This window comes from Trichoderma evansii, assembly GCF_050947405.1.
Source record: "Trichoderma evansii strain SZMC 28006 chromosome Unknown GGI43scaffold_27, whole genome shotgun sequence".
NCBI lineage: Eukaryota > Fungi > Ascomycota > Sordariomycetes > Hypocreales > Hypocreaceae > Trichoderma > Trichoderma evansii.
Window position 1 is genome coordinate 79,662 of NW_028145179.1, and position 18,292 is coordinate 97,953.

Genomic DNA, 18,292 nt, shown 5'->3' on the forward strand with positions numbered 1-18,292 from the left:
CGCGAATGAACTTAGAATATCTAACCTACATGTAGTTAGCACTAGCTTTTCGGCATATTTACCAACTCACCGAAAACCAGTCCACTTTTTGTCGGCAAAAAGGTATCTATGCCGAGACTTAATGCCGCCTTTGACGTATTCATCATGCTCAGAAGATTTTTTTTCTCCATTGTATCAACTTCTCCCTGCAAATCAGTATTTGACACTCTTAGTCACCGGACACGATCGTAATATCGGCGTCGGGTTCAATAACTGATACAATACCAAAACTAGCCAGGCATAATATGCTGGGCACTGGGTCTTCGATGACAGCCCCATATGCGCCAAAGGCTAGATCAATAGCGTATGGCAAACTGCATTGGTAATTAATTGATCAGGGTCTTGTGCTAACCACCCAATGTATGATTAGCTGCCGTAAATGCCATTCCCGAAGAGTAAAATGCTCTGGAGGACAACCTTGTAATAACTGTAAACGGGCGAACAAGGCTATAGAGTGTATTTATCCTCAAAGAGATAGATTAGTAAAAGTTAGCCAACAGTAAGTTGCGCGGGATACCCTGGCATGACAAGATCACAGACTGCGGCTTATACTGACCGGATAGATACATTGACGAATTGATTGAAGAAAACCAACGACTTCAGCGTCGTGCATCTCAATCAGGGTCACCAGTTGATGCACAAACCAAAGATACTGTAGAAATCAGCCATGGTGCAGACCTCCCTGATGCAGCATCGTCGATAGATATCCCCGAGGCGGCGGCGACGCCTTGGTTCATTGATATGGCTGTTCCTCACACTCCTATCCTTCTCTCCGAAGCCTCGGACTCGGCGTTTGCGACGCGCTTCCGCCAGGCAATGTCTGATTCTGAACACAGCCATTTGCCTCGAGTAAATTTCCCAGCCGATGATCACCTTCTGGCACTGGGTGATGCTGCTTGTGCATGGCCGAGCCCGTCGGAGGCACGTCTTCTCGTCAACGCTGCCCTAAAGTGCCTTGGTCGTTGGCACCATATTGTTTGCCGTAGTGCTGTCGTTGAGGAGCTCGAGCGGAGCCTGCAACATCCAAGATCAATAGGTTTTCTCCTTCAAAGTAAGCTTTGGGCGCTATTTGCAATCGGAAAGATGTACTCAACACGAACACCTGCTGCGTGTAAAACTTTCCCTGGCTTGGAGTACTTTGCTAAAGCCACCAAAATTCTCCGCGTCACCAGTGAGCGCCCAACCATTGAAATGGTAGAGACGTGGCTTTTACTGGTACGCAAATCCACGAATTTAATATAATTTTATATTAACACCGTATCTTAGTCTTACTATTCTCTCTGTCTCAATCGGCGACATTCTGCGTACAGCCTAGCTGGTTCTGCCGTCCGAGTTTCCATCATCATGGGCTTGAATTTCAACGTCCCCGAACCTCTTCTTACTGATCCTGCAGCGCGTGAGCATAGGATCCGAGTTTGGTGGACTGCCTATACCTTTGACAGAATGTGGGCCACCAAATTGGGGTATCCGGTGGCAATTCCTGACAGCGATATTGACGTAGACCTCCCGTCGAACAAACTCTTGGACAACAACTTTGAGGACTGTTCTTATTCAATCGCAATGATAGGCTTAGCGAAGATATCGGGGCGTATAACTCACTCAATATACGGCAAAAGCTCTCAGCAGGCCTCAGTATCGCAACGAGTCCACGATAGCCTATCAGACCTCCATCAATGGCTCAAAGATCTCCCCTCGGTATTGCAGCTGGATTCAGCGCGAGACACAGACCAAAAAGCAGAATCTCTTTATCTACTGTTTAATCAGGTAAGGTCCCACATAGTGATTATGAGGTATTGGCTGTGAGTAACAATATTTTTAGCTTGTGATACTTGCCACTCGTCCAATTCTGCTTCAGGTCTTTCGCACACGTATTAAGGGTGTTGACACAGGATCAACATCGGAAATTCCAGATTCTGCAAACGCTCTATCTGATGCATGCATCCGGTCTGCGCGACACTCATGCCAAATTCTTACTAATTTATGGATAAGCGGGACTTTTATGATGTTCGACTATTTTTATACTCAATATCTCTTCACTGCAGCTACGGTCTTAGCCATATCGAGCTTGCTTGATGGCAAGAGCGGTCAAGCTGATAGGGAATGCTTTGAAACAGCACTGCAATTTCTCTCACAGCTTAAAGACAATGGCAATTTTGTGGCTGCCGAGTTCAAGCAACATATGGATGCCATGACATCTCTCTTTGCCTCTGTTGAAACGAGAATGCATGGTCAGCGCGCGAATGGCTCGCCAGAACCATTTATAGACAGCGCGGGCATGAGAAAAAGAGATTTTGCTTCAACGACTGCAGCAGGAGATATAACGGCAGATATGGTACTATCTGAACCCTTTTTTCACGATTTGCTTGCTCAGCCTATGCCCGACCTAGAGTTTATCAATGCATCGCTGAGCCTAGACAGCGGTGAAGGACTTTACTGGCCGATGATGGCTTCCAGTAGTGATCCAGAAACGCTGTATTGAATTAGTGCTTAATATCACTCTAGTTATGAGAATCTGAAAAATACGTTCTATAGATGCTATTAACTGTATATATACATTCCTCCAACCGTCTAGCAAGTCTATCGAGTCATTGTACTAAGATAGTATGCCGATTTGTCATGGCTGATGCGAAGTGACATTGCGACTATCTGCTCTATGCATAAAATCCTGTATAGATAACCACATAGCTACAGGGTTAGAATACATAGGGAAATGACCGGATTTCGGAATCTCCATTAGTTCGACCCCAGACGCTTTTAGTTCCGAGAGGTACGAGAGACTCGCATGTTGTTCGCCAAACATGAAAGCCTTTGGGAACGAAAAGCTTAGAAATTTTGTTAAAAGATCGCCATTGTCTGATAACTGCACCATAGATTCGAAGATGCCTTTAATCGCGCCAGGGCGGACGCGCTCTCGAATTGAAGCAGCATACAATGGCATAGAGTAGAAGGAAGACTGGCGGCACCCCGAGATGAAGTCACTGAGGAATTCATCGATATTCTCGCTTTTTCTATCAAATATTTGTCGACTAATAAAACAATCTTCTGGCGCAAGATTGCCTTTAATATTGACGAAGCTGCGGATGGATTTGGGGCTGCTGTGCGCAAGTTGAAGTGCAGTTAGACCACCCATGGAATGTCCCACGACATGGAATTTCGAGATTTGAAAATGGTGGAGTACTGCTTCAGCTGTCTTAACAAGGAAGGCAATATTCACTTTCGACAGATCTGCGCACCAGGTTTCACCACATCCAGGTGCATCGTATGCGATGAATGGCTGCCCATCGAATGCAGAATAAAGTCGGATGTCGACGTAATCTTCTTTTGAACTACCCCAGCCATGAAGAAATAAGATGGGCGTGGATATACCAGCTCGTCGAAAAAGTGCTAGGTCTACCAAGGTTCCATCGATTTCAAGCCGGAGGCGTTCATGTACAACGCCAAAGGCTGGTGCCTGTCGTATAAGAGCTGACATTGGGTAAGCTTTGATGTTAGAATCCGAGAACCTTATAAGAAAAAGTTTGCTATTATATGTAGGCATTCATTAGATGGAGACGTGAATCTTTTAATACACCTTTCCAAAGCGGGCCTGTTATTTTCTTGGGTCCCTGCTAATTACCTAACTTCGGCGAAATCTTCGAGGCGCCGAAAATACATAAACCTACCTGCAAGGCCGCTAGTTATTTAGGCCCGCTGCTAGCTGGTGGCACACCTGGGTCCAAAAACGCCTATCGGACACAGCAGCGTCTTCGCCATTACCGAGCCTATTGGAAGACATTTCACTCCGATCGTTAGAAAATGCTAGATATAGAATATTAAAGTTATTAATCCAAAACAGTACGTTTGAAGATTTCAGGAATGAACTCTGGAAGTTTATTTCTTGAATAACGAGACCTGTTTTTAATATCTTGGCAATCAGTTCCCTACAAGGGAGAACAGAGCCAATAGCTTTAAAGTACCTATAGTGATACAAGATGCATGTGATCTTTTTGTTAAATTATACCCCCTGATACTGCTTTGATAGCTTTACTTTTTGTTGAATTATATGATAACTCGCAGCAGAATAAGCAGATAGTTTTATATTTAAAATATATGCGGTATTGTTATCATATATTAGTTATATATCTAGTTATCTACTTGACCTCTATCAACTTTATATAATGTCAAACAGGATCAAGTCATCGCCCATCTTGCCGTATATATAACGCTCACCGCCAATCCATTACTTGCATTTACATCTGGGCTTTTTCTAATAGCAGTAAGCGCTGATACTCCTTTGATTGCATCATCGAAGGCCCGAACTACTTTATAATCGGAGAGTTTCACCATTGCAAGACCACGGTTAACCCTTTTTCTCTGTAAGAAGGTGCGATAGAGGCCAACGTGATTTCGTGGTGTTTCTGGCTGTCCCTCAAACTTTGAAGCCATGTTGCAAAGCCGTACTACAGCATCACAGCTTCTGTCCCGAGAACTCGAGAGCCGGTCATAAATATGGTGATTTTGTAGGTAGGAGAGCCTGCTAGCTAAGCAGTTGCTTGAAAAGTAAAATGGGCAACAAAGGTCCGTGACATTTTAGCCAGACTTGCCATATGTATGATCGTTGCGGCTCGATATGTCACAAGGACAGTCACCTTACAAAACGGTCCACATACAGCGGCTATTCAAACTGCTGGGTAAATTTTGTGGGCCTCTATTTCTCTACCTCTTTGCGTTGGCCTACGACAGGGCTGTAAAATTCGTATTTCGCATTTCGCATTTCGTTTGTCGTTTTTCGTGTTCCGTTTGTTTACTACAAGCTAGTTTAGTACTTCGTTGCTTTGCAAGCTAATTTAGTATTTAGTTGCTAAAAAAAGAGTTTTATCAGTTTTACTTAGCATTGGAATAAATAAATTAGTTACATTATGCATATATTATTTTTAAACTAAATTAGTAGCTTAAATAGTTTTTATATAATACAATACATGTATAGAAAGCATACATATGTTTCATTTTCACTGTATACTTGGTATTTGTATTTTGTAGCTTTATTGTTACTGTAATATGTTTTTGACCATTACAGAAACCTATTTACTTTCCCCATTAGTATATCATTTATGTGTTTTTAAAAAAGGTATTTTCATTGATAACTGAATAACTAAAACCCGACCTTATTAGTGTTGTCGTGTTCAAACTTGTAACAATATGAAAGCTAATAAACTGGTTTTTAGGTACTAAATTAGTAATGAAACTGCACCCCTTGCTCACAGGTAGCCACCCGCCCCAAGCTAACACAAAAGAACTATCGGAGATCTTGGCAAACAGGCTTCTGAAAGAGAGTTTACACGACAGCATCCTTATATCAAGATCCGCCGGCAGTCGCTATGAGAACGCAAATAGTAACTGTAAACATCCAGCGCTAGCTGAAGTGTGATTAGTAGCAGCGCACTTCGAGCGGGCTACCTTCATCTGGCAGATACTCGTAGCAAGGATTCTCATCTTTCGAACACTGTCGACAAACGCGTCTCTATTAGTGTCTAGCTGATATGGATGAACAAGGTACTTACACGGCCACTACTACAATCCAAGATGGATGATCCGAGAAAACAAACATTGTCCTCCACGCCGCATATCTGTAGATTATCAGTCAATCATGTCAAATGATATGTTTTCATGATTCGTACTCCAACAACTGGATCTTGCGCACGAATGTGAGCCACAAAAGCCACAGCGGCTATGAGTGAGATGGTAATAACTTTCATTGTTAAGGAAAAGATGCGAGCAGCGTAAGTGCAAAGGTCTCCAGGTGGAAAGAATTATTCAGAGTGAGGAAGTTTGAGTTTATTACAGAAAGTCGGCGGTAGATTGTCCCTTTATATAGGCTAGCTGCTAAAAGACCTACTGTCACAATAACGGCATTTTGTATTTTATGCGCGTTCCAATTCTGCTAGAACTAGCTGAGGCATTAATCCCAATGAATGAACCGGGAAGAGACATGGAGCGCTGATTAGCACACTGGGACTAGGTTTGGAGCATAGTAGCAGTTTCTATCACAGTCTGTAGTAGGTAATAGAGCAAAACAAATTCCCAGAAGCCGAACGCCGATCTTCTATCAGGCTAGATGGAGAAGCACCTGTCTCAATGGATTGGGTAGGTTAGAGATGATGCGAAGCCCAGTCATCGCACAAGGACTAGTCTCGGAGACCGCGATACAAAAGTGCTTTGCTATCATATAGAGGTATATAGAGTAGTTGAATATTTGACAAACCACCAAGTGACCATAAGCTGTATTTACCGAGCACGTCTTATTAGACAATAGACGGTGAGAAGTGACAGCTATGAGACTAATTCTAGGCACCAAGGTGCATAAGAGCTTTACTATCTCATGCAGTTACACGATCCAGCTATATGTTTGACCAACGGCAAGTGCTCACTAGTCTATCTATCCAAAACACCTTAATACCATGGCTGCATAGATAGATTGACCCCGTACATTTTCGTGATTCCGTTTTAGGCACATGAGTGAGGCCGGCATACCCTTTCTGTATGAACCTTGAAAGCCCCTTGCAAGTAATCCATCAGAATTGAAGTATATTACCAGATATGGTTTACCAGAAGCTCATTGCTTGATCTCAACTTGAGTTAACACTTCGACAATCTCTTCAAAGCTCATCAAAGGCGATGTTATGCAAACTGTAGCTCAGAGTGTTAACTTTTCCCAATGTGGCAAGCAGTGACTGAGAGAGAGATCGTATAGCATTAGCTTCGAATGGTTTGCCTGTAATATACTGAGAAAGAGAAATTTTAGATAAGAATTTCAGCTCCATACCGGCATGATAGGTGAACACTGCTTCCATATGGTGGAGGGAGAAGTATAAAAAAGTCGAACATCGTCCAACCTTCTGATTCTGCCCGGCATCAAGCAACTCTGCTTTCATAATTCACAGCTTATTGCTTACTGATTCTATTCTGAACTTTTGATCAAAATGGCTGAAGCTGTCGGTTGGATCAACGATGCGGTTTCGATGTTTCAATTCTTGGAATCTCTGATTCCAGGCTCGCAGGCGTCCTATTCCACAGTGCGAGTGGAGGCTGCACTTAACGGAAATGGACTTAGCGGAGCCGATGGGACCATCTCTATGATACGCATATATGACAACAACCAGAACCTCATAGGCCAGACTGATGGTGGCTACGTTTCCAGCGGTGGCTACCAAGATTTTTCTATCGAACAGTCTGGCCAGGAGCAAGCTGTGTTTGCTCAAATATACTCCTCAAATGATGCCGTTTGCGTGTCTTATGCCTCCACTAGTTGGGTTGACGGTGGCCAATATGGCTGGGTTGGAGACTGGGGATACCTCTGCGGATTGCCATGGTATTATGGAAGCGTTTATGTAAGAATACCACCAAAATTGCGCAAGTCCTCGCTAATCTTTCTCTACAGGTTAACAGTGGCGGATAGTATGGCCTCCTTAACCGCATGACTCAATCTCATAAGCTGACTATATGTACAGTGCACCTCGATGTACCTGGATTGACGGCGACGATACCAATGGCATTAATGATCAGAGCCTGTTGATAGGCTGGCCCTGGTTCGGATCAAACAACCAAGGCACGAACCCCAGCTCATACTGTGGCTATCCAGCGCTGCGCTCCTACACCCCCAGTGGCGGCGAAGTAGTTAAACGCAATACGACTCCTAAGCTCGACTCCAGGCTTGTCATCAGCTCTGCTGCATCACACAATGCAACGGAGCTTTGCTTGAGCAAAACCTCTCGTGGCCCAGATCTGGTGTCAGTGGCTGAAGGTGTGTTCTGTGATATGGCCACGAGAGAACTCATGCCTCTTTGTAGCCAGAGCACAAAGGATGGCTGCTTTCACGTCGACACTCGTACTAAACTGCGACGCGATGAAACTTCGCACACAAAGTCATACACCGAAATTCTCCAATGGAACTAGGGCTCTTAACCGTTAGCCGGTTATGTATCTCGAAATTTACCTTGTATGCATGTCCATTTCCCTTGATGCAATAGAAAAGATGCGATAGAAAAATTACTAATTCAGGTTTCTATTTTTAGCTTGTAGCTTCTGCTTTAATATCTCAAGCTATCTTTTATTTTTAGCTATCTATTGGCCTGACTTTTGGTATCCAACAGCGAGGCTTCACTTTACAGTTAGCTACTAACAATGGAGCCAACAGATATCTAAAAATGAATTATTTTAATGTTTTAAACTTAAATAAAAAGTTAAAGTAGTAATTGAGTTTGTTTGTTGGCTTCGATTTCAAGTCAGATGACCACACTCGCATCTTAAACTCGTTGCGATCATCTGTCACCCTAATGTCTTGGATTTTCAGGTACTTAACGATGGTATATTCCAGTGCGATCATAATAGATGCGGTATAGAGCACGCGGATGATAAGCTTCGTATGTCCGACAACACGTTCAAGGTGCGGATCCACGATCATTCCCAGCTTTCTCCCCAAGATTCATTGGAGGATGGAGCCTAAGTCCTGGTTAGGAAACCATAATGCCTTGTTTACATACAATGGTCTTTTATATAAGGGCATGCAGCTTAACGATATCGGGCGAACAGTAGATTGGACTCTAGAGCAGGAACAAGAAGTTGGCGGATTGTGTAAAAACGTGGAGAAGGCTAACTCTGTCAGAATTGCTAATGGAGTATGTTTTGTATTAGCTTAAATGTTTGATAATACAGTTCTGTCTATAAAAATTAATTTACGTTGAATTTTAAAATGCTAGTCGTTAATATATTGATTATATAACCTTATTAATATATTCTCTATTAACTTATACTGTTTAATGTTCCTAAAGCACAATTAAATTATTAATTAGACTATTCGATTTATATATAAAATTTCTAATGCATCGGACATTCACAAAAATGTGACTGCAAGACCGTTAGTTATTTATGCCAAACTATAAGCTGCCAGCAGGGATATGCAGTAGGGTACTGAAGTACATTGTGTAATAAATGCATACATAATAATTCTAATACTGTTTCATCAATGACTAACCCACGAATAGCTAAAAGAATCTGGAGGACTATAGCTACGATAATTTGGCCTTATGCTGTTGAGCTACCTCTGTTTTCCTAAACGCGTCACTAGCAATCATTAATGCATCCCTTCCTGCAGGCACACCGCAATAAATCATTGCATGTCGACAGGCCTCGCAAATTTGTTCCCGTGTTAGACCATTATGAAGTGCGGCTTGAATGTGGATGCGCAGTTCTGGACCTCGGTTAAGCGCAATTAACATAGCAATATTCATCAAAGATCGGTCTCTGAATTGCAACTCAGGACGAGCATAGCTTGAGAAGCAAATTTCGGCAATATATTCAGTGCTAGTCTTGCCTGGTAGATCATCTCTCTATTGGCATAGAGTGGTTAGTTCAATCTTAGACTACTATTGCGACGGTGATAGCCAGTGATGCATGATCTTACTGATTGCTTCCGCATGTCGTCTAGTAACTCTTCACCAAAGTACTCCATGATCATTTTGGCACCTAGAAGAAGTTTTTCAGAGGGTTGGTCCATAATGCCGATAGATCGCAATAGAATTAAAAGGGGCAGTAATAGCGAGGATTAAAACTTGCAAAAGATTCCAGATTACATATTTGTTTAGCTAAAATGGAGAACGGTGCTGTCATGGATACGCCTATATATAGAGGTAGAGAGAGATGCCCCTAGTTGCATATTATCATATATTACACTTCCAATTTTTCACATTGACAACCGAATACCGAAGTGCCGTGCATCCAAATGATTGCATAGGTAGTTAAAGTCCAATGCTAATCTGTTACCAGCTTCACATTTAGAGTGGTGTTAACATGGTCATTTAACAGGACCTTCGGTTACTAAACTCGCACAAACGAATCAGATACTGAGTCTCTACCAAATCATGTTGTTGGCAAATTTAATTTATCTGAATTGAGGGATGTTTGAGAAGCCTTCTCAAAGCTGGTCACTAAAAGTGGAACCAAGAGGTACATCGAAAATCTAAGAATTGTCTTGACTTCGGCACCGTCTCAAAACTGGTTCGGCACTCGGCACATTCTGAACCAATGCACACCACATTCACACAGTCGTAGAGTACCTATTCTACGGCCACTCTGCTTTTCATTTTCTCTCATCGCTATTCTTTAAAACATTGCTACTGTAACTTTTGATGTAAAAGATGGTATAGCTACATGCACAAGCTTTTCTTCCGTTAAGGTTCAACACTATTATATCATGAGCGTGAACTATCTTGACAGCCACCATTGTACATAGACTTGACAAGAGAGTTCCACAACCATCCACGTTCTGTATAGTGATTACATATGAATACTTATCCCAGATGTAAACGTATATTAATAGTAGCTGCCAATTGATACTTGTGCTGCCTAGGATTATTAGGACAAGCTGTAGATCATTTATAAATATATATGCAAGGTCGGGGTTGAGTCGTGGAGGCTGCATAAAGTAAAAGTAAAAATGCAGATATATGATCTGAACTAAGTTGAGATACTATTAAAAAATTTTTCAAGTTCTTGTTGTTTTGGGACAAACTGTTTGGAGGAATGCCATAACGCGGATAAGTCGGGTTTTGGCGACGTAGCTCGGTAGGGTGTTCGGCATTCGGCTCTCGCAAAAAAATAAAATAAAATGTCCTCAGGAAAAAATCCAGCCAGCCCAGTTCAAATTTACTTTTCAAAATTAGCCTTTTATTTGCCCTCGATATGAATAATGTACCCGATTTGCAAGCTGGCCCGATTAACAAGGTGCAGTTCATCTCGACAGGCACCGTAAAGATTCGGTCAGCAATGAAAAGTCAGCCCATTTCTACACTAAGCGTTGCAATACGCCGCTTTCGATCCTTTACAGACAGTACCTGGTCAGAGCCTCTCCCTATTGGCGCCTTTTTAATAGATCATCGCGATGGTCCAATTCTATTTGACACAGGAGAGTCAACTTGTTGTAACGATTCAGGATACATGTCTGTCTTCAATCCTACCGAGTGGCTCACGACTGTTGACATTAAGCACAATGAAGGCATCGTTGAGCAGCTACGGGCGCTTGGAACGGAGCCCTGTACCCTTCAAGCAATTGTTCTCAGTCATTTACACTCTGACCATGTCGGGGGTCTCAAGGCACTGGTTGCTGAGGCTCCTGATGTACCAATCTTCGTGAATCAAGAGCATTGGGATGATGTGGGAGATCATCAATTTTTTGCTTCTCTGAGAGGTTATTCAATTAATAACTGGCCGATAAATTTCGCTCCCCAACTACTCAAATTTGAAGATGTACCTTTGGGCCCATGGAAAGACTCTTGTAAAGTCACTCCTGATGGAAGCGTGGTTGCTGTCAAGACTACAGGGCACGTTGCAGGTCATATATCTCTCATCGTGTTTGAGAAGGATGAGAGTCAAAAAGCCACGACCTATGTCTTAACCGGAGACGCCACATATGCTTTAGATCTTCTAGATAGTGAAGAGCCGGATGGTATCAATGATAATCCTGCGGCGGCTTTTCAAAGTTTGCAACTAATCAAAAGGTTTGCCAAGGAAATGGAAGTGGTGGTTTTGCCTAGTCATGATCCAAAGACCTCTGATCTTTTGAAGGATCGAGTTATATATAAGCCAAAGTACAGCACCCCTGGAGATACTAGGTCATATCCATCTTGAAATATAAGACAGCCCTAATTAGAAGTTATTAACTGATCAGGGCCCTAACTCGATGTTGAGGTCACGACCGTTGGTGGCTATCCAAAGATCTTTTGTTATGAGGTAGAAATAAATGCCATAGATTGTGTAATATGTTATAGTCGTGGCGACAGAGCCAGTAAGACAATATAAAGTCTATGCACAACTATACTTTGTTCGCCGAAGGGCCACTGGAGTTTCATCAGCGTATAATAGCATATACCATACACCTGTCGTTACCGTGGCTGGATCTTTAGTGCGCGCTATGGCTTTTCACTACCCGGAAATGCTTAATATGAACATAAAGAACTTCGACATTGACATGAAGCTATTGCCACTACTGACTTGGTTGACATCAACTACCCACCACAGTTGGCTGACAACAGTGGCTTTTAAGCAACCTTTACCATTTAGGCTCTGCATACGTGCTGCACCACCCTAGAAATTGAAGAAAGCCATCTCTTGCCTAACAATTCCGGGCCAGGGGATACATACTGAAGTCGCAAGCATAACTAACAGGGCTCAGTCTTTTGGCTCAGTCTCACTACATTGACTCGGCAGTCGGCAGAGTAGAATTAATACCCACTGATAATCGGTATTCGGCTGTGCACTTTTGCAGCCAGAAACTCGCCGATCCTCACAGCGGGCCGTGTCGGTGACTAAGCTCTAGTTATACAGGATCCATTGTACGTCTATTTATCTTTAAATATAAAGAATGGTCCATGATTTGATCAAAACGTAACCTATGCTCACTTGAGAATTCCGAATCTCAATTCTAAATCCCCTTTCCTGCTTGCCAGCTTCTTTTCTTTCACAATACACTACATTATTCCTCTTTAACTTAGCTTCATCATGGCATTGCACAGACTAAACAAACTGACTGACCACCTGAGTCATTCCTCAGGTCATCCAGAAGCATCAGTGATACCTACATACAAGGTGAATGAGCAGCCCTTAGGCACCCCGCGCCACCTCAGAATTGTGACTATTGGTGCTGGAATGAGCGGAATGAATATGATCCGCACACTTCGCCTCCACGTTACAGACTATGAACATGTCGTTTATGAAAAAAACCCAGTGATTGGGGGCACATGGTATGAAAACCGGTACCCTGGCTGCAAATGCGACGTCCCGTCCCATAACTATCAGTTCTCATGGCGGCACAACCCTCGGTGGTCGAGCTTCTTCTCGTCCGCCCCAGAAATCCAAGCTTATTTATGCCAAGTATGCGAGGAGGAGAAGATGATGGATTTTATTAAAACTGAACACCAAGTTATTCGAGCAGAATGGAAAGAATCTAAAGGCAAATGGGGGCTTAAAGTGTGCAATCTTCAGACAGGTAATGTGCTCGACGATGAGTGCGATTTCCTTCTCGACTCCTGTGGAATTCTAAAGCAAGTATTAGTTTCTTCTCTCAAAACTTTGGAGGCTTAATCTGATCATAATATCGCCAGTAATTGGAAATGGCCATCTATTCCTGGTTTGCACGATTTCAAAGGCGAGCTAGTCCATAGCGCAAACTGGCCCGAGACTTTTGACTATGCAAACAAAACTGTGGCTCTAATCGGAAACGGCTCCTCTGGGGTTCAAATACTACCAGAAGTGCAAAAGGGTAAGTACTTTCCAGATCTAGCGAGATCATGGCTGATTAACAGCCTTCATATCACAGATGCCCGACACTTGATCCATTTTGTACGCGATCCTACTTGGATTGTGCCGTCTAGGCTGCAGCTACTGGCCCAGGGTAGTGGTCAAGGCATTATAAATGAGATTGAGATGAATGAAGATGAATCATTCACGGATGCACAGATTCGCCGATTTGAATCTGATCCGGTTTTCTACAAACGATTTGTCAAGATTGTCGAAGAAGTTGTCAACGGCAACTTCTCTCTTGTAAGTTTATTTATAAGTCTATATCCAGCGCTGAAAAGCTGCTACTAACCTCTGTGTACTAACCGTACGACAAGACATTGAAAAACACTGAATTTGCTGCTATGCTGCAGCAGAGAGCTAGGGAATATATGACTGAAGCACTCGGAGGAGATGAGCGCCTCTGCGATGCTATAATTCCCGACTTCCCTCTTGGATGCCGACGTCTAACACCTGGCATAGGATATCTCGAGGCACTGAAACGTCCTAATGTAACGGTTGTGCTGGACCCAATTACAAAGATTGTGGAGGAGGGCATCGTGACATCGACAGGGGAGAATATCAAGGTTGATGCAATCATCTGTGCCACTGGATTTGACGTCTCATTTTGCCCCCGGTTCCCAGTCATCGGTCGCAATGGGAACCTTCAAGACCAGTGGGCCCAGAATCTCCCAAAGTCCTACATGTCATGTGCAATCCCTGAATTCCCGAACTATTTCAGTATGCGGAATCAAGACACGCTTTATAAGATACAGCTAACTTTGATGCCAGCATTTCTGGGCCCAAATGCGCCTATCGGGCACGGCAGCGTCTTCACCATCACCGAGCATATTGCAAAGTATTTGACTCGGGTCATCAGGAAATGCCAGGTCGAGAACATTAAAGCCATTGCTCCAAAACAGTCTGCAGTGGATGATTTGTTCGAACATACTCACACATTCATGCCGCGAACAGCGTGGGCTGGCAACTGCATTTCGTGGTTCAAAAACGGAACAGTTGACGGTCATGTAACTGCACTTCACCCAGGTAGTCGAATCCACTTTTTCCATATGCTTGAAGGCTTCAGAGGCGAGGACTGGGAGTTTACTTATCTGAAATCCAGCAATCGTTTTCAATATCTTGGCAATGGGTTCTCTACAAAGGAGAGCGGAGACGATGACCCAACTTGGTACCTGGACGACCCCGACCGTCTCTGAAATAGTAGTTTGTATTACAGCAGTTAATCAAATTTAACTTTTTTCTTTTTATAATATAATTAATAACCTGATTTTTAACATATATAAGAAATAATTATTTTATTAATCTCACAATATTAATTTCTTTAAGAATGATTATTTATTAAATATTAAATGTTAATAATAATAATAAACTAGTTATTATTAAAAATAGCAGCAAATTTATACTATATATTATTATCTTAATTCCTTCAGTAAAATTCTATCTTAAGTTATTAAAAATATAATAATACAATATACAGCTATTAATATTAAATTAGGTAGTGGGTCTTTCGGCTTATGAGTAAATAGTAAATGTAGGCGTGGGTGGAGGGCGTAGTGTGTAAATGTAGGGCGTAAAAGAATGGGGAACAAACTGCATCGCAGATCTCCTCTAGGAAGAACGGTCGGTCGAGCAAGATATCTCGATTCCCTGCCAGAGGCTCAGTGCGCCCTCTTTGGGCTCCCTCTTTCGACTAAGGAACACCATGGCCTCGTAGGATTACATGTGGAAACGACAGCTTCATTTATTAGCTGGCTTAGAAAAAAGGTGTGTGGATACCCTTTATTGCCTGCTTTGGTATCAAGGTGCTTACGTTGGGTAATGATAGCCGCGGACTCAAAAGCATACATGTACAGTTCACATTCACCGCATACAAAGACAGAGTTATTATGTTCAAGCTTAAGGATCACGGGATCATTTAATGATATCGGGAGCATTCGGCAGCCTAGTCTCAACAATAAGTAGATATAACGACAATTAATAGAACGACGACAAACTCTATCAAAGCTACACATCAATTCAAAAGCGGTGATAGATATTTACAAGTACTACAACACATGTACCAATTAGTATTAGCAAAAAGGATCAAAACAAGTCGATTATTAAGCCAGGAAACACCTGGACAATTTGTAAGATTTTAGAACATTGAAGGCGGTTTGCTGTGATACTCTTGCATCTCCTGTAAACCTCCTCTTCGGTCTATGCGGCCGCCCCTATCAGAAGCACCGTAGCTTAAGATTGTGCTGTTGCTGACGCGCCGACGCATGATGGGCCTTATCAATTTTCACTGCTTGAGCTCTGGCTTAGGCAGCGGTCTACGAGCTATACATGTCGCATTTGCCGCCTAGTATGCCGCAAACAAGCTGATACCTTTATACAAATGGTAGGCTAAAAGATCTCCGCGTACGGCCTAACAGGAGGAGGATAGCCAGTTTCATCCGGACCGATCTCTGGAGATGGAAATGGCACGGCCGAAGCTGAAGCGCCGGTATATTATTCCAGAACTCAGGTTGGGTGATGCAGCGCCACAACCTATGAGAAGACTAGAAGTTCCCGAAACTTCTGTGGCAGTTCAATTACCATGCAGCCCCCAAACTCGTCAGTGTAGCCAGTGTCACATTGTTTCACCCGGTTTGGCCATTGAAAAGTGCGGCAAAGGTCACACTCCATAGTCGAGGGCCCGTTTTCTGCGCAAAATCTTTTATCGGCAAGATCTAGGGAGTTGAAACATTTACATGCACCGGGCCCTCTACCGACTCTCAGCGTATTCGGCGCCACCACCATCCACAGGGCGGAGAGACACGGGACCACGGGCGATGCAGCGCACTTTGTAGTCCACTAGCTATCGACAACCACCTGTGGCAAGATACTTTCGGTAAGTACCTAAGCATTATGCTTGAGTCTCTTTCTATTGCTCCTCGCCGCCTAACAGAGCGAGGAGCATCGGCGTAAATGGCGATATCCTCAACCAATCCCACCTAGTGCCATATTACCATGTTCGTCCCTGTCCCGAATGCGCCCTGCCGTCTCCACACCCCGCACCAAACAAGCCCTTTGATCCGGCGTGATCGAAGTGGGGGTCTCTCCATCGCTACAGATCAGGGCATGTCAGAGGACCGTCGATAATCCACAGAGGCGGTCGCTCAAATGGGACTTTATCGGTACTAGCATAACAAGCGTATCCATCACGTTACGTATTCAGAGGGGAGGGGGCCATAGAGATAAAAGGGATTTGAGGATTCCACTTCCTCTCAAAACATCGCATTGTGCTATATCCACTGGAATTTTTATGTACACAGCCATGTCAACCACTACTACCGAGACCGCCACAGAGACATCGTACTCACAGGCGCAATTGCCAGCAGCCCCTGCAGCAGCTGAGTTCAGCTTCCAGAATCTCGCTCGCGGAGACCGCGCTGGGCTACTGAAGCTCAGAGGCATCCCTACATTCTCAGATCCTCTGTTGCAGAGACAGTGGATGAAAGAGCACATGGCAGCAGCATTCCGGTTCTTTGCAAAGCACGGGTATGCTGAGGGCATTGCTGGCCATATCTCGATGCGTGGTAAGACCAATGTCGTTGCGGAATGAAAGCAAAGCACAATGATTCTAACCCAAGTTTTCCCTGCAAGACCCTATTCTACCAGACCACCTCTGGTTGAACCCATATGCGAAGCACTTTGCTGACATGAAGGCGTCCGACCTTGTGCTCGTCGACCATGACGGTTATGTTGTTGAAGGCGGCAACCAGGCCGTCGTCAACACGGCAGGCTTCGTCATCCATTCAGAGGTTCACAAGGCGAGACCAGATGTCTGGGCTGCTGCCCACGCTCATAGCATCCATGGTAAGACGTGGAGCGCGTTTGGCAGGCCCATTGAGATGCTCACTCAAGGTTTGGCGCATACTCTTGATTGATGGATATTCAAATTGACCAATCTACAGACGCATGCAACTTCTACGGGAAGCAAAGTGTCTACGACGACCACGGAGGCCAAGCGCTTGCTCAGGAGGAAGGACAGGCAATCGCGGCAGCGCTGGGCAAGGAAAACATGGTCTGCATCTTGAAGAACCACGGGTCCGTGGCTTCCACCAATTTCTTTGCAATATCTACCGAAACTGAATTGCTGACTACTTAATGCCAGTCTCTTGACGGTTGGTCGTACAGTCGATGAAGCGGCATTCCTCTTCTACAGCCTCGACCAAGCTTGCCACTCGCAGCTCTTGGCAGAAGCAGCGGCTGCTAACGGTATTTCAAAGTCAATCATCTCAGATAAGGTTGCTCAGTTCAACGCTCATGTGATCCAGAGCGCGGTAAGTCCTAATTGGAACGGTAATGCTGCAATCAGCGCTAACGAGACACAACAGGATAACTTCTACATTGAGTTTCAACCAGAGTTTGACCTAATTGTGAAAGAGAGTAGCGGGGAAGTACTACTGTAAGGTAATCTTGAGGATGAGAATATAAATTGTGCTGTCATGAATTAAGAGACAGGTGAGCGCACGGTAGAACTTTGGAGGTGGGGCTAGGTAGGAAGATGATAATCCACAGCCAAGATCGGGGTGATGAACTGCGTTGCTACTCATGATAAACTATTTTTCATGTAACTCACTATATTACTGCGTGGTTTGTTGAATTAGCCTTCCACTGCTGTCCTATAATGTACTTCTATGCATGGTGGAAGAAAGGGGGTCACAATAGGTGTTGCAAAATAACTGAGTATAAAAGTACTAATTTTTTGAGCATTTAATACTTATACTTTCCTTGTATTTGTTTTTTTAAACTAACTTTTGAAAGACAATAGATTGATACCAAGCAAATACAAACATATATGAAAGACAAAAAATGAAAATAGTATACCCTGTATACGACGCACACAAAAGAAAAAGCATTTCGTAGTGGGGTTACTGAGAAGAAAAACATCCATACT

General features: G+C 43.5%; 7 protein-coding genes across 7 annotated transcripts; 5 read left to right on the plus strand and 2 right to left on the minus strand.

Moving 5' to 3' along the window:
• The first annotated feature begins 194 nt into the window (after positions 1 to 194).
• Positions 195 to 2,538, plus strand: GGI43DRAFT_416120 (Zn(II)2Cys6 transcription factor). The gene is made up of 5 exons (XM_083207237.1): positions 195 to 343; positions 410 to 538; positions 603 to 1,254; positions 1,306 to 1,803; positions 1,859 to 2,538. Exons 1-5 carry the CDS (start codon positions 285 to 287, stop codon positions 2,516 to 2,518), a joined length of 1,998 nt encoding a protein of 665 aa, XP_083056306.1. The 5' UTR covers positions 195 to 284; the 3' UTR covers positions 2,519 to 2,538.
• A 61-nt stretch (positions 2,539 to 2,599) lies between these two features.
• On the minus strand, positions 2,600 to 3,645 carry GGI43DRAFT_416121 (Alpha/Beta hydrolase protein). Its single transcript, XM_083207238.1, has one exon. The coding sequence runs from the start codon at positions 3,575 to 3,577 to the stop codon at positions 2,654 to 2,656; it is 924 nt and encodes a 307-aa protein (XP_083056307.1). The 5' UTR covers positions 3,578 to 3,645; the 3' UTR covers positions 2,600 to 2,653.
• Positions 3,646 to 6,998: 3,353 nt separating this feature from the next.
• GGI43DRAFT_430671 (uncharacterized protein) lies at positions 6,999 to 8,031 on the plus strand (the record flags this gene model as incomplete). The annotated part of the gene is made up of 3 exons (XM_083209290.1): positions 6,999 to 7,406; positions 7,457 to 7,473; positions 7,527 to 8,031. 3 exons carry the CDS (start codon positions 6,999 to 7,001, stop codon positions 7,969 to 7,971), a joined length of 870 nt encoding a protein of 289 aa, XP_083056308.1. The 3' UTR covers positions 7,972 to 8,031.
• A 967-nt stretch (positions 8,032 to 8,998) lies between these two features.
• GGI43DRAFT_430675 (carboxymuconolactone decarboxylase family protein) lies at positions 8,999 to 9,532 on the minus strand (the record flags this gene model as incomplete). The annotated part of the gene is made up of 2 exons (XM_083209291.1): positions 8,999 to 9,404; positions 9,479 to 9,532. The coding sequence occupies 2 exons, from the start codon at positions 9,530 to 9,532 to the stop codon at positions 9,084 to 9,086; spliced, it is 375 nt and encodes a 124-aa protein (XP_083056309.1). The 3' UTR covers positions 8,999 to 9,083.
• A 1,205-nt stretch (positions 9,533 to 10,737) lies between these two features.
• On the plus strand, positions 10,738 to 11,810 carry GGI43DRAFT_416123 (N-acyl homoserine lactonase family protein). The gene has a single exon (XM_083207239.1). It carries the CDS (start codon positions 10,756 to 10,758, stop codon positions 11,698 to 11,700), a length of 945 nt encoding a protein of 314 aa, XP_083056310.1. The 5' UTR covers positions 10,738 to 10,755; the 3' UTR covers positions 11,701 to 11,810.
• A 760-nt stretch (positions 11,811 to 12,570) lies between these two features.
• GGI43DRAFT_387750 (flavin-containing monooxygenase) lies at positions 12,571 to 14,564 on the plus strand (the record flags this gene model as incomplete). Its single annotated transcript, XM_083203977.1, has 5 exons — positions 12,571 to 13,076; positions 13,173 to 13,330; positions 13,388 to 13,611; positions 13,686 to 14,088; positions 14,140 to 14,564. 5 exons carry the CDS (start codon positions 12,571 to 12,573, stop codon positions 14,562 to 14,564), a joined length of 1,716 nt encoding a protein of 571 aa, XP_083056311.1.
• A 2,102-nt stretch (positions 14,565 to 16,666) lies between these two features.
• GGI43DRAFT_387751 (class II aldolase/adducin domain protein) lies at positions 16,667 to 17,804 on the plus strand (the record flags this gene model as incomplete). Its single annotated transcript, XM_083203978.1, has 5 exons — positions 16,667 to 16,928; positions 16,996 to 17,256; positions 17,307 to 17,439; positions 17,507 to 17,675; positions 17,730 to 17,804. 5 exons carry the CDS (start codon positions 16,667 to 16,669, stop codon positions 17,802 to 17,804), a joined length of 900 nt encoding a protein of 299 aa, XP_083056312.1.
• Positions 17,805 to 18,292: the final 488 nt, after the last annotated feature.